Source organism: Nomia melanderi, chromosome 6 (genome assembly GCF_051020985.1).
Source record: "Nomia melanderi isolate GNS246 chromosome 6, iyNomMela1, whole genome shotgun sequence".
NCBI classification, from domain to species: Eukaryota; Metazoa; Arthropoda; class Insecta; order Hymenoptera; family Halictidae; genus Nomia; species Nomia melanderi.
In genome coordinates, this window is record NC_135004.1 from 17,426,512 (window position 1) to 17,441,134 (window position 14,623).

General features: G+C 41.7%; 1 protein-coding gene across 6 annotated transcripts in view; it reads right to left on the minus strand.

Moving 5' to 3' along the window:
• The window catches only part of ldd (lipid droplet defective), a 68,096-nt gene extending 53,843 nt beyond the window's left edge, over positions 1–14,253 (minus strand). For 2 of the 6 annotated variants that reach the window (XM_076368300.1, XM_031983736.2), the window contains exons 1-3: positions 11,276–11,988; positions 1,240–1,323; positions 921–1,144 (exon numbers count right to left, since the gene is read on the minus strand). In XM_076368300.1, the coding sequence (XP_076224415.1) occupies positions 921–1,144; positions 1,240–1,302 (287 nt within the window). In that variant the 5' untranslated portion in view covers positions 1,303–1,323; positions 11,276–11,988. Of the gene's footprint in view, positions 1–920; positions 1,145–1,239; positions 1,324–2,302; positions 2,322–11,275; positions 11,999–14,092 lie in introns of those variants that run through there. The other 4 variants (XM_031983737.2, XM_031983739.2, XM_076368301.1 and 1 more) reach the window with 4 other exon arrangements.
• Positions 14,254–14,623: the final 370 nt, after the last annotated feature.

Consider the following 14,623-nt stretch of genomic DNA (forward strand, 5'->3'; position numbering starts at 1 on the left):
GTGCATTTCCGCGATTTATTTCGATAATCAAACAAATTGAAAAATATCGAATTCATTCCGCTGAATATTTGACTCGCGTGGTCGGAAAAATTGCGTGGTACTTTTGTAACGGCTTTTATCATATTATATTCATTATTGTGATTACCAATTACTATTACTGAGCTTGCTCAGATATACAGTGGCAAAGAAAAATCAGATCGTTTTTGGAATTAACTCCACGAAATACTACAATATATTCAACACTGTACATTAACCCTTTGCACTCGGAAGTTGACTAAAAATATTTTAATATTTTCTGATGAGATAAAGATGATATTTTAAAACTGAAGAGAAATCGCGTGTATATTGAGAAACAAAGCTATTTATTTCAATATTTCTCAAATTGATGGGTTATACAAGGTATAATATTAAATATCGAATTTTATAGTTTTACTGCATGAAATCAAGTGGTGAATGAGTCACCTCTCGAGTGCAAAGGGTTAAATCATTATTATAATAGAACAGCACTCGTTTAATCACTCTAACCAAGAACCCCTGAATATTCTGAATTATTTATTTCTAAAGAATACCTAAAAAATGGTGCTGATTATTTCACAGTATCCTCTCATATAGTATCCTTCATATATAATAACAAAATCTTCAAGCTTTTATTACATAAGAAAAATTCCAAAAACAATCAAGAACTTCCGAAAGCCACTTGTATCCATGTATTCAAACAGTCAATCTCAATAAATATTCAAAGATCAAGAACCAACGCTTACTTCGAATATTTCGTTTAACGAACGATTCTCAGGTGAGACGCGGCGCAGGGAAAGGGTCGCGATGGGGTCGCGAGACGCGCAGTCGATGAAATCGTGGCCGCGACCGATCGCGACACGATGGAAATAAAATGACGCGAGGTTGATATTTTCGGAACTAACGTGGCGTTCCTGTAAGAAGGGACTTCTTCGTATTCCGGAAGGGGATCGCAGGGATTCCCGAGGCTGCAGATGAAACTCTGGACGAATGGGAGCAGGCCATCCCCCGGCATCGACCTCGCAGGAAATTGGCAAGTCGGATGGTACTTCGGGTCCATGTTGTCGCGGATCGTGTAGAGGATCATGAACACGATCACAGGCCATACGAACACCAGGGCCAATATCCCCTAAACATCGAAATTTGCGGTGCCGCATTTAAAAACCTCCCCTTTGGTTATGGGGAACGACTTTCGACTGAGAAATGTTGCTGAGGGATAGTTACCGGCTGACGTTTCCGGACGATGTAGTTCTTCCATAGCAGCAGCCCGATCTGATCGACCCTCATTTTGCTCGGATTAATTTGAACCTGCGAATGTAAGAGACGTTGTTTTGATATATGATGCTTTGTGTTGGTATTGAGTGATTTTTGTGTTTCGTGTTGTGTTTAATGTTGGTTTGGGTTTGATATTTGATGTTTTGTTTAGTAATATTAATGTAGATGTTTGATATTTCGTGTTGTACTTAATACTATTATTTTAGATAATTCATATTTCATATTGTACTTGATACTATTAATTTAGATATTTGATATTTCATATTGTACTTAATACTATTATTTTAGATAATTGATATTTCATATTGTACTTAATACTATCCATTTAAATAATTGATATTTCATATTGTACTTGATAGTATTAATTTAGATATCTGATATTCCACATTACATTTATCGTCATTGATTTAGATATTTGACGATACACTCAATAATTTGTGTATAGAAGACATTTAAGAAATAGTCTTGCTTCCCAGTGGAAGCAGAGATCTCTCCGAAATTCCGAAATGTAATAATCGTCCAACGTTCATGTATTTCATTTTCTCAAGGACCCTTAAAGAATTTCGATCAAGTACAATAATTCCATAGGATCGTGGATATTTGAATTGGTCTCAATGAGTTCCAAATACTTCCAAGTGGTCTCAGATATCATTACACAATAAAAAATACTACCGAGCACCCTAATAGGACTATAAAAGAATATCCGGGGCCCTCGAAGAAACTAAATGAACCATGAAGTCTCTCGGAGAGACTAAAAGTACCTCAATAGTCCTTGAAAACCGTTTCGCGTCAAATAATCGTAAAAAAGCCATTGACAACAATTCAATATCCCTTCAGTCGATTACATCAATAATATCAGTGATTTATCTCCAACAATAGAAAGTTCTTCACACAAACAATTTTGACATTTTCCGTGAACCTTTCCCACGTTCAATTCTCATTCAAAATCGAAAAACATCCGACACGCAGAACGACAGAAGGAAAACAATTCGATATCCCTTCAGTCGATTACATCAATAATATCAGCGATTTATCTCCAACAATAGAAGGTTCTTCACACAAACAATTTTGACATTTTCCGTGAGCCTTTCCCACGTTCAATTTTCATTCAGAATCGAAAAACGTCCGACACGCAAAACGACAGAAGGAAAAGCTCGCTCGATATTTCGCGTGGCGAACGAAACAATCCTTCCCACGTTCGTTTCAATCAGTTCCGCCGTTTTTATTCGCTCGGACAATTTGAGCCAATCATTCGAAAATATCCTCGGCGCTGAGTCGCGGAAACAAAGGAATCGCCGAATATTCTCAACGACAAAAAGGGACGAATCTCCCGAATGAATTTTCCTCTTTTCCGCCGGGGACCCGAGCAATTTTCATCCGCCGTTCGGGAATAACCGAAGAATCGTCCGCGATCCATGCATCACGATCGAACGGCGAAACCGCGCGCGCGCGCGTGCTCGCGCTGCTGCACCGCGGAGGGCAGAACAAATATTTGAAGAGCGTAACAAGCGTGCCTGTCGATACACCGGCGACCGGAAATGCGCCTCACTCTGTCGCGTGCTGCGCCGGGGGAAAACGGGACAATGAAACCGAGCGGATTGCTTTCGTTGGAGAACGAAACCCGATGGTCTCGCGCAGCCCCGGCATAATAACAATCAACGCGCCGCCGGACCTGTATGCAATTATAGCGTTCGACGATTTTCAGAAAGCAATGGAACGAACGTGCTTTGTTATACATTCACTTTCACTTTCCGCGGGACGCGCGAAAATTCATTCCACTCGCGCTTTCTCTAACCTTGTCAACGGAAAGAATGCGAACGTTTATTTGTGGCTCGTGAACCGCGGGTTTCGATGCAACGAATGGTTATTTCGACGCGGCTCTAATGTTGTTGAAAAGAGTGACTTTCTTCGAATTTCCTGGTGATACTGTCAATATATCAACCCTTAGCACTCCAAGTTGTTTTGTAATCTGCAACTAATTTTTATAGTATTCCTAGCGAAAATTAGAAATATAACATTTCTTCGATCTTTTATTTTCCTTGTTAGCACAAAATTTGGATGTGCGGAAAATCGAATAATTTTAGTTTCTTTAAGATTCATTGAAATATTTGATATCGTAACTGGTGCAATATTGGAGCCTACAGAGTTCAAAGGGTTAAAATTCATTTATCATCAGCCTTTGGCAATAAAAACAGCATTCTCTTTGTCAGTGCAAAATTTGGATGTATGGAAAAAAGAATGATTTTAGGGTAGTTTCTTTAAGATTCATTGAAATATTTAATATTATAACCGGTGCAATATTGGAGCCTACAGTTTAACTATGCCACTTCGCTAATTACAGCATTGAGAAAAATATAAAATTTAGTTCGAATCGATTATCGATTCAAAATATATTACATAACAATATATCTGAGGTTTTCTATGTACAGCGATATAAATCGACCTCAGTGAAAATCGCCATCGCAATTCAGTTTTCTGAAAATTAGCCGGTACGCAGTGTGTTAAACACGGAATAATCGTAACCGAGAAATTGAACGAGAAATGGAAAAAGAAGAGCGCGACGCAGCGGCGAATCCGTTCGCTCGTTACGCAAACCTGCGCAATTTATCCGCACGCGATCGTTTATTAAACAGACAACGACGAGCCCGCGTATAAATCGTTGACTATTTATTTTACAAACATCCCGGCGAACGTACCGCGGAAAAATCGTGGGTGACTGATTTATTCAGCGAATCCCCCTCCCCGCGGCCCGGCCCGATTGTCGTTCTTCCGTCCCCGGTCCCGTTTCAATTATAAAATTAAAGCACGGATCGGCCGGCGTTTCGACGATTTCCGCCGAACGGATCTCTCGGTTTCCGCGGCCGCCGTATGAATTATGAAATTAAAATCTCTCAAAATCACCGATAATTTCCCGTAATCCTTTGTCCACTTAATGAGAAAAGCTACGATAACCGTCGAATTTTTCGGCCGAACAATCAGCGAATTGTTTTTCGGAGAACCGCTATATACGCGTCGACACATCGATCGCAGTTTTCAATCTCGAGTAAATAGTCGATACGATTAAAAATAACCGGTTGTTAATTGAAAGCCTCCGTCGAATTCAGCTGAACTTTATTACAGGAAATATTGAATCAGCGAAAGAGTTTCCTTGCTTTTTCAAGGAAATTCGAACGGAAACTCCGCGCGGAACACTAAAACGTTGCGCAGTGTACTGGCCATTCTTTTCCATTATCTCATTTCTCGAGTAACTTCATTCTCCTCGGAAAGCTTTCCATTATTTTCGGAAGGCTTCAGATACGTTTAACAAGTCGCCAACTTCTTCGTTCTCCCTCGTTCAGAGAATGCTCGTGAATATTTCAAAAGAACGAAGGGAAGATCCGTCGAAGTTACGGTTGTCGCGCGAAATCTACAGAAATCGTTGTCGAGCCTTGAAACGTTTGAAGGAAAATTTAAAAATCGGACAACGTTTTCGACGGTGCTGACGTATTAACCCTTTGCACTCGAGAGGCGACTTTCAGTCGCCGGATGATTTGATACAGGAAAATTATAAACTTTGTATACTGCATCAATGCGTGAAATATTGAAAGAAAATAGCTTTGTTGACTAATTTATGTATGATTTCTTGCTAAGTTCACTTTAAAGAATCTCGTCTGCATCTAATTAGAAAGTATAATATTAAGTTAAATATTACAATAATATTAGAAAGTATAATATTAAATTAAATATTACAAGTGTAAAACTTTCGACTGCAAAGGGTTAAACAGCCATAGAAAATGAAGTTGCAAAAGCTGAATTAAAAGCGGATCGCCAGAAGACCTTCAGGCCTGAAGGGAACGCGGCTTTTGTAATCGGCTTCGCCGTTAATGCGACGTTTCCCTTCTCTGGGAGCATCATCGAGATAATTAGATGGGCGCGTACGAAACTGCCGATTACAGGCAACACTTCCTGCTACGGTGGCAGGGCTATATTAAAAATTGTCGAAGCCGCGTATTCGACGGGCACGACAACTGTTTCACAGCGTCGGGCAAGAAACACAGAAAGATTACAAAGAGAAATAATCACCGTCGATGGATCGGTATCGCGTGATCATTTATTTCTCGCGCGAATGACACCGCGTAAATGCCGCTTCGTTCGCGGCGTTCATTGAATCTCCCTCCAAGAACGTTTCGTTTCTCGCGAAGCCTCGTTAACGACGGTGTTTACCGCTGCTAGTTAGGTAGAACGGATCCTTATGAAACACGCGTGCGAGGGGTTAATTACTCGAGTAAAATTGGGAAAAACAATGGCGGACGTTTTCATTCGAAACGTATAATGTAACAAGTTTCATTTCTAACCCTTAGCACTCCAGGTTGTTTTGTAATCTATCAGCAACTAATTTTTATAATATTCCTAGCGAAAATTAGAAATGCTATAACATTTCTTCGATCTTTTATTTTCCTTGTTAGTAGAAAATTTGAATGTGTGGAAAATCGAATGATTTTAGGGTAGTTTCTTTAAGATGCATTGAAATGTTTAATATTAAAACTGGGGCAATATTGGAGACTACAGAGTTCAAAGGGTTAACACTGAAACTATCGAGCAGTTTAACCCTTTGCACTCGAGAATATTTTTCTCGAGAAATGTTCATTATTTCCTGATGAAATGTCAATGATATTTTCTGCAATTAACATAAAAAAATACCTTAAATAAATTAAGTTATCTGGTAATTTTAGTATTAAAGTACCTTCTACTATCTATTCTACGTGCCATAGTATTCATTTCTTCAATCGAGCACTGTCATTGTACACACTAACGAATATTTACATAGATCACACTCAAGTTTCATTTGTCTTTAAATTATTACCAGCCTACTTGTATGTTTTCACTATATTTACCTCCCATATCCATTCCACACTCTATCCTATTCATTCTCCATAGCTAAAAAATATTCAAATCAAATTTCTCCTTGAAATCTTACGAATCCATTCGCAATTCTTTACTGCATTCGTTTCCCGCGTCTATTCCACGTACCATCGTTCATATCCGAAAGCGCCGAGGTTCCCGTTCAACGGATTCACGAAAAGATTCGCGAGATTTTGATCCGGCGCATCATCCGTTGCATAATCGGCAAGAATCTATCGAGTCACCGCAGCAGGAGCGTATTAAGAAGATTCGAAACCGTCGTTGCTCGCCGGCGATCGGCCTCGAAACTGACACTCGAGCCACGCACACCAGCACGGCCACATACCCGTCATTATTCGGGTTCAAGATTACGAAGATGCGGAATAATTATTGATTTGGAAACGCCGCGGCGGCGCTGTCATTTCGCGTAATCGCTGACATTACGCGTTTGCGAAAGCCTTGGCGCATCTCAGTCGCGGCGACGGGACGGCGAGAAGAAAACGCGCCTATCGCGGAGGAAACTGTGCTTTGCAGAAGGAAAACAGATTGAACCGGTCTCATCTGCGACATGGAAACGCGGGACAATGAGTAACGTGGGAAATATTCCTGCCACGCAGGATTTTCGTCGATGAATCTCCGTTGCATCGATTTTCTCGCTTCGATGTGAACAGCCCTTTGAACTTAACCCTTTGCACTCGGAAGTATTTCGTCAGAAATATTTAACATCTTCTAACTAGGCGAAGATGATTTGAAATTAACTACAATAACTGTGGAATTGAAATGTTTCGCGAAAAGTTTGACAAGCAGGACTGACACGTTGTCTGGAGATATCATAGGAAATGAGCGATGCGATACATCTAATTGCAGTGATGCGTTACTTCCGTGACATTTCGCTAAGTTAATCAGTTACAGTGGCCGCCAAGCTAGTCGTATAAATCACTCTGCTGATTGATGGCAACGAATGGTTTCCGTTAGGGGCAGTTTATTAACTTTTATCGCCAGGCTACCGATGTTTACTCTGACGATGTAAATCCGGATAAAGGTGTCAGACGCGACCTTGAACCAAATTGCACCAACTTGCGGCGAATGAACCATTCGATCATCCACCATGGGGACACATTTCGCACTACCATCTTATATCCTACTCTAATAAAACAGGAACGATCCACTTTCCATTATAATAATCAAGGAAAAGCTTCTATTGTCTTATCTATATACTTTCATACATATTTTCTCCATTCCCGAAAAAGTCTGGCACAAAATAAAACATATACGAACGAATAATCTGCAAATGCTCAATGGAAAATTATAATTCTAAAATTATAATTATTGCAATTGACCTGGAATCATTTACCGATCTCTCATTTCGTTTCTCGTTAAACATGTCTGGTAAACACTGAGACTATCAGACTAGTGAAAATGAGAAATGCTATAACATTTCTTCGATCTTTTACTTCCCTTCTTAGTAGAAAATTTTGATGTGTAGAAAATCGAATAATTTTAGGGTAGTTTCACGCCAGAGCGTATAAAAGTTTATGTTAATTAATTACTGAATTTTACTCGCCACTTTGCTATCCAAAATAAAATAAATCAACAAAATGCCAATATATTGGTATGCGATTTCAAAGTCACACAAGCTTATAGAGGGTTAAATTAGTTTAGAAATCTTCGTCGCGGGTCTCACTCGTCATCGTACGGCAAGGGGTTAACGAATACATCCATTTTCGTCGCAAACGAGAGACGATTACGGAGATATTCCTCGTTCAACCGCTCTTAACGATTCCCGTCGACGCGGGAAGACATTCTCCGTTGAATAATCCCCGGGCCGCAATAATTACAAGCATCGAAGCCGGTCGATGGAGAATCGCTCATCGTTCTTCCGCGTCGGCGGCCGACCGCAACCGTCCTCCCGGCAAACTGCGACCGCTCTTTCATCCGCGGTCTCGTGGAACAAGGAGAAACGAAAATCCCCGTGAAATCAACATTATTCAACGTCAAATCGCCGCGAAGCCAATCGCGTCACGTTCACCGGCGCAGCCATTCGCGGCCCGCCCGATGGAATTCGAAATCGAGAACGTTGAACGACTTCCACCTGTCTGCTTCTCCGTTTTTTTCCATTTCGAACTACGCCCGTGCAATTTCTCTGGAGCTTCGGTAAATTTTTATAGAGGAAAACGCGGCAACATGACTCTCTGCTTGTATATTTTACGAGACTTGATTCACGAATGAAACTATTCGAAATTTTTCAGTGAAATGTAGGTGAACTAAGTTACTCGCCTCGAAAGGTCGAAGTAAAAGGAAAATCATTGAATCGAGTTTAATGTGTATTAAAATAATTTATTGTCTTCGGTAATCTTAGAAGTGAGGATAGAGATCATTAAGAAATCACTTTTAGTGGAACTTTGAGGTTGAAAGTGAGCAAATAAGGTTTCTTTGTTTGTATACAATTAATTTCGCAATATTTCTTTATCAGTCTACTCATTAAGTGTTGATTAGATTAGTATATATAACGTTGGTTCATCCAATTTCCAGAAAATACTGAATGAATTATAATAATTCGATTTGTTTGACGTCACCGGTGACCTCAATGGTTGTTTACTTAAAAATCCCCACAATCGCGACAAGTGATCAACGAAAGATTGTCCATTAAAATCGCATAGAGTCATCGATTCGTCTTATCATTGATCATCGTCTGTGTCGCGAAATGAAAGTTAAAATATTGCAGTTTATCAATTGTACGGGGCGCCACGGATAAATGAAATCGACTGCACGATGTTTCCGATATTAAAAATCGACGAGAGAGAGAATTCCTCCAGAAAATTGAGCACGGGAAATTGAACGTTCCTGCGATTGCGAGACCTCCTCGTAAGAGTAATATCCTTGAGCCTCGAGTACGATCAACAATAGATCTTCGCCGTGCACGGCCGCGAGCGTTCGGCAACTAACAAACGTCCGTTGCGCCGACGGTCGATGACATGAAGCAATCGGCAACGAGACAGCTTTTCTCGGGAGTCGAAACCGATTGCCGGGGATCGCAGCTGGCCGAGCAAGTTTCGCTTTGTCGATAGTCCACCTAAATCATATCGATAGACGCGAGGGACCGGCAAAAAGGAGGGGCGAAAGATCACGGGAACACGGTAACCGAGAAAACGAGAAATAAAGAAGAGCGCAAGAACCGGAGGAAGAGAAAGGGAGGAACACTGGGAAGAATGGGAGAGGAGAAATAAGATAGATACTGAAACCAGAAAAAAGAACAGAACCGAAAGAAAGAGAAAGGAGAAACATAGAAACCAGGAAAACAGGAGGAGAAAAAGATAAAAATAATATAGAGACCAAGAGAAGAAAATAAGATGATTTTTAACCCTTTGCACTCGAGAATATTTTTCTCGGCAAACGTTCATTATTTTCTGGTGAAATATGATATGTTTTACAACTAACATGAAGGAATACCTTGCATAAATTAAGTAACAGAACTATTTTATTTCGATGTTCCATGTGTTGCATTATATAAAAATTTGATATTGAATTCTAAATTTTATCATTCTCATGGGTCAAATCTAATGACTGAAAAGCCTCTCGAGTGCAAAGGGTTGAAAAAAGGACATAGGAACGAAAGAAGCAGGAAAAATTAGGAATATACAGACATCAGAAAAAGAAGATAGCAGGCAGAGGAAAAAATAGGAATAATACAGACATCAAAAGAAAATAATAAGATGAATACTGAAAAAAGAAACCAAAAAAAAGGACATAGAAACGAAAGAAACAGGAAAAATTAGGAAAATACAGACACCAGGAAAAGATAGAAACAACACAGAAACCAAGAGAGAAAAAATAGAGGATTCAAGATCAGTAGAATACACAGAGTGAAAAACGAAGATAAGTGGACAAAAGATGAAAAGGGAAGGAATCCGAGGAGCATATCGGCATGCCGAGCACTCCAGCGGCGCGACGTTCGTTCAGTTTCCGAAAAAGACGAGCGACTCGTTCGTCCCGGTTGCCGTGGAAGACGAACGAGCCGGGAATCGAATTTTCTAAACGTCGACAACACCGCCGTTCCCAGCGAGAAACTCCCGCTTTATGCATATCCGATGGCGCGGAGGCAGCCACGATTGAATTGCAAGCAGGAAGACACAAGGACGGAATGCATCCACCTTGCAGAAAATATTCCGGTGGTTGCGAGGCGGCGAGCTAACTGCCCGCCCGAAAACCGTTTTCCTTCCGCGTTCCGACTCCGTTTCCCGGCGACTTCTCTCGCCTCGTCGAATCGCGTCCAATTACCGGGCCGCCTTTAACGGTTCAATCATCGTCCGATCGCCGTTGACGTCCGAATACACTTTAACGCGTCCAGCGCCGCGTCAGTCACCGCTGACTGACGCTTTTCAATGAGCAGGAAACAATCGTAACGTGCAAGATAACCGACGTGAAAGGAGAATGTTTAATAGCGGGAGTTGATGATAGTGTTATGTAAATGTTGTAATTATAATGATTGACCTTTGTTTCTGCTTTTCTTTGAAAACGATTAAGATTCTCGCGGCGCTTGTGTTACTGGAACTATCAGAAATGATCGGTCTCGAGATTCTTATTTTAATATTGAGACGATGAAGGTGCTTGAGAAGTTGTAAATAAATTGTGCAGCAATAAGCTCCTCGAATCTCGAGAAATTTGCTTTGCTGATTTTTAGAACAGATTAAATTTCAATAGTCTAACAGTCTCAAATTTCTAAGTCTCAAAACTGGGATTCCCCTTGACAGTTGCTGGACACTTTTAACCTTGTCGAATATACTGAATATGATCACCTTTCGTTCGTAATAATTACCTTTGTAAATTTATTTGTTCGTCTTTTATCGAAGCTTCTTCGAAGCGAATGAATTTTAGATCTGATTCGCTGGAAGTCTTATCGAACACGAATATTACATCTGAATATTACTATATAGTAATAATACTATTGTAAATACTTCACAATCGTCCAACTCCCAAACACCCTGCGCTACTGTTGACATTTCTTATCAACCTCCGCACATTCCAACGGCCGGCGATCCAAATTCGAATCACTTTCCCCAACGATCGACAACCGGCGTTCCAATAAAATCCCTTGAAACCATACCTGTGAAAACTCTGAAAGCCGACTCCTTACGCAACGGCGACCTTTGCTTCTCCGGCAGGAACAATGAAAATTACATAAACATCCGTCGATCGACGATCAGTCGCCCGACGAGCGCTGGCAAGAGTCATCCGATCAACGAGCGCACAGTGCACCGAATCCCGCGCGGTCACTTGCGTCTCTGAATCGAATTCCGGGGATCGGTCAGCTTTGTCCGGCGAACGAAAAACCGGCCGCGGTATCACTGGGTCCTCATCTGGGTCCGACGTGTCCGTAACTCGCGGAACCTCGATCACTGAACCGCGAACACCAGCGTCGGAACTATCGTCCGTAGATCACAGGGAATCCTGGCGTCGGCCGATCGACGAACGCCGGAGATTCCGGTGGCCGATCGCGAGAGCAACCGAAGGATCACGATCCGGATGAACCGGTGACTCGTTGGGTCGACGAACAGGTGAAACGATCTCGACGGAGCTCGGTGCAAGCCGAACGATAGAGCACCGGAGAGCCTTTGGTCCCAGCGGCGCTGTCCGCGGCGGTTTTTTCGTGGGCGCAAGCGAGAAACGCGCCGGTTCACGTTGTACGCACACTTGGACGACGCTCGGAGGCCGACTGTTGCCACCACCGTGAACCACGACCACGTGGACCTCGGCAATGCCTCAACATCCGCTCGTGAATATGTATTTATAGGCTCGTACACACAACAAGCTCGCTCGGTCGCGCTCCTCGCTCGCTCTTGCACGCCCAAATGATCCCCCCGGACCGATAATTCGACCTTTTGCCGTCTTCCATCATCCGCCCTCCCTCCACCCCTCGTTCCCTCTTCGTCGTTCGTTTCCTTCGGTCCTGTTTCCTTCGCGTTTTTTCGATACAGCCTGGCCTTCGCCCGCTCGAACGAAAGCGAACGCCGCCGGTTCCCGAGGTGCGAATCGTCCGAGCACCGAGCTGTTCGCTCTGTGGCGTTGGGTTCGCTTGGGTTCGGGGTTCGAGGGTTAGCTGGTACCGAAGCGGGAGGATTCTGGTTCGATCTTCTTGATAATGATACGATTGTCAACGTTTGCTTAGTATTCTTTGAAAAATCTGTTGGTGATCGGGGATTTCTTAAGGTCTTCGTTAGAACTATCGAATCTGATGTGCAGTTTCTTATATGAATTGCAAGACTGTTTATTAAGATTCTGATTGATTCATATTTTAGCACGTTTGAGAACCGATTAGCTAATTTTCTCAGAAAGCAGAAGTCCAAGATGGATCTGTAGTTCTAGAGTTCATAAGTTCTTCGAAAACAATTGTAATCGTGGAACTGTAAATCACCACGTGTGACACAGTCTCGTGATTTTTATTAAAATAACGGAATTCTGATACGGTGTAATGACTGAGAAGCCACAGGCTGTCAATGGATGAAGCGTTCTTTGATTGTTGCGACGATTATATAAGAGAAATTTTTATAGTTGGAAGATGAGTCTTCAAGATAATGGGACGAGGATCGTTGAAGGAAGTTTCGAGTGTACTAAAGACGGAATTGCTTGCACTCATTATGCGACTGCTCGTAGCAGTATAATACGTAGGAATGAATAATCAATTGTATAAATAAGGAGGCGTGACGTACGATACTGCATTAATATGTATACTTATACCGGCATTGATTAATTATTTGCTGTCTGCGGCTAAGAGCAATCAGTGTGGTTTCAAATAGTGCCAGGATAGTGAATGTTTTGTTACCTGAAGCGATCGTTTCGACGAACACTTTCGTCTATTTATTATTTATTATTCAAAGCCCGAGGGAAACTATACTGAGAGAAACAGTGTAGTCGTACGAGTGATTGTTAACCAGTTAACTGTGTTCGACGAGTATATACGTCACCGTAAAGCTTGACACGATACTAATTCTTTCAGCGAATTCTTTAGTTTTCCACATAAACATGTAATTCCTCTTTGTTTCGCTTTGATCTTTCATTAAAATATGCTCTACGTGCATTCGTCCTGCGTTCGACGAGTACACGCTCCATTTTTTTATTTTACCGCGCGCAGAACCAGAAGCTTTTCCAACTAAGTTCCACAGTTAACTGGTTAAACAAATGGGAATACCGATGTAACGATAGAAAGATTCACCTGATCCGATTGTTGTTCAACCGTACTCTCTTCGTTACGAACGGTCAAAATGGCAGAGTATAAAACTAAAAGGCACCAAGACGAGGGTCCACCGCGGGTGTTCCCTGTCGAGCCTCGAGGAATTATTTTTCTATGGAAATCACAGCGTACGCTGACAGTTAGAAGTTACAACGCGAAGCTCCAAGGTAAAACGGTTCGAAGAACCCGCGCGAGAATCGCAATATCCGAGCAAACCGATATTTACCATTTTGACATTGAAGTTTACACGCGCTTACCCAACTCGCTAATTAACTGTGCCACAAATGAAGTAAACTGCCAACCAAATACGACGGGTACGCTTGTTACGAATATTCCTATCTGTCTTCAACACCTACGATGAAACCTGCACTTATTTATTTATCAAATTCTGAACTCTGTCCGAACAGAGTCAGGAACGGAAACGAAGTAGTTCCATTCTGATTTGAGGAACAGGTATTATTACTATGTCTATCTCTATTTAAGCAATTACTCGCTTAGCAAGCTAGGACGAATGCGCGTAGAGCATATTTTAATGAAAGATCAAAGCGAAACAAAGAATTACATGTTTATGTGAAGAACTAAAGAATTCGCTGAAAGAAATAGTATCGTGTCAAGCTTTACGATGACGTGTATACTCGTCACAGTTAACTGGTTAAGGAAGGTATTCGACTGCCAGAATCGTCGATGCTGTACCTGGATCAGAGTTGGAAGACTTTTTCCATTGGTTATCGCGACAGGAACCCGCTAAGTAGATGCGCCTCGCCATTGAGTCCTGATGATTCACAATTGTACACAGGAAGAACGTCGACAGCGCGATGTGTTCGGCAAACACACGTGATCGCGGTCTCCGACAAACACAGGTCGACCGACTGACCCCTGCTAGCATCGACGATCTACTAAAAACAATAATTTATATGTAAATGCGACTCCCGTTGTTAGAATGCCTCGGTTACATCCACTCAACCAGGAAATCGAAACGTAACGTCGCGTTATAAGCTCGAAATTAACGATCCATACCGTCATAATCTAATTACTATTATGTCACGTTAATAGTATTTACCTGATATGGTTTTATTATGTTCACTACTTCGAAGATTGAAGAGAATGTTTTAGAATTTAACCCTTTAAGCCTCAGAGGACAAATGTCATTTCGACGAGGTGAAATTTTCAGATGCGACAGTTGCAACAATTCAATGATTCAAACGAGACATCGGAACTTAGATC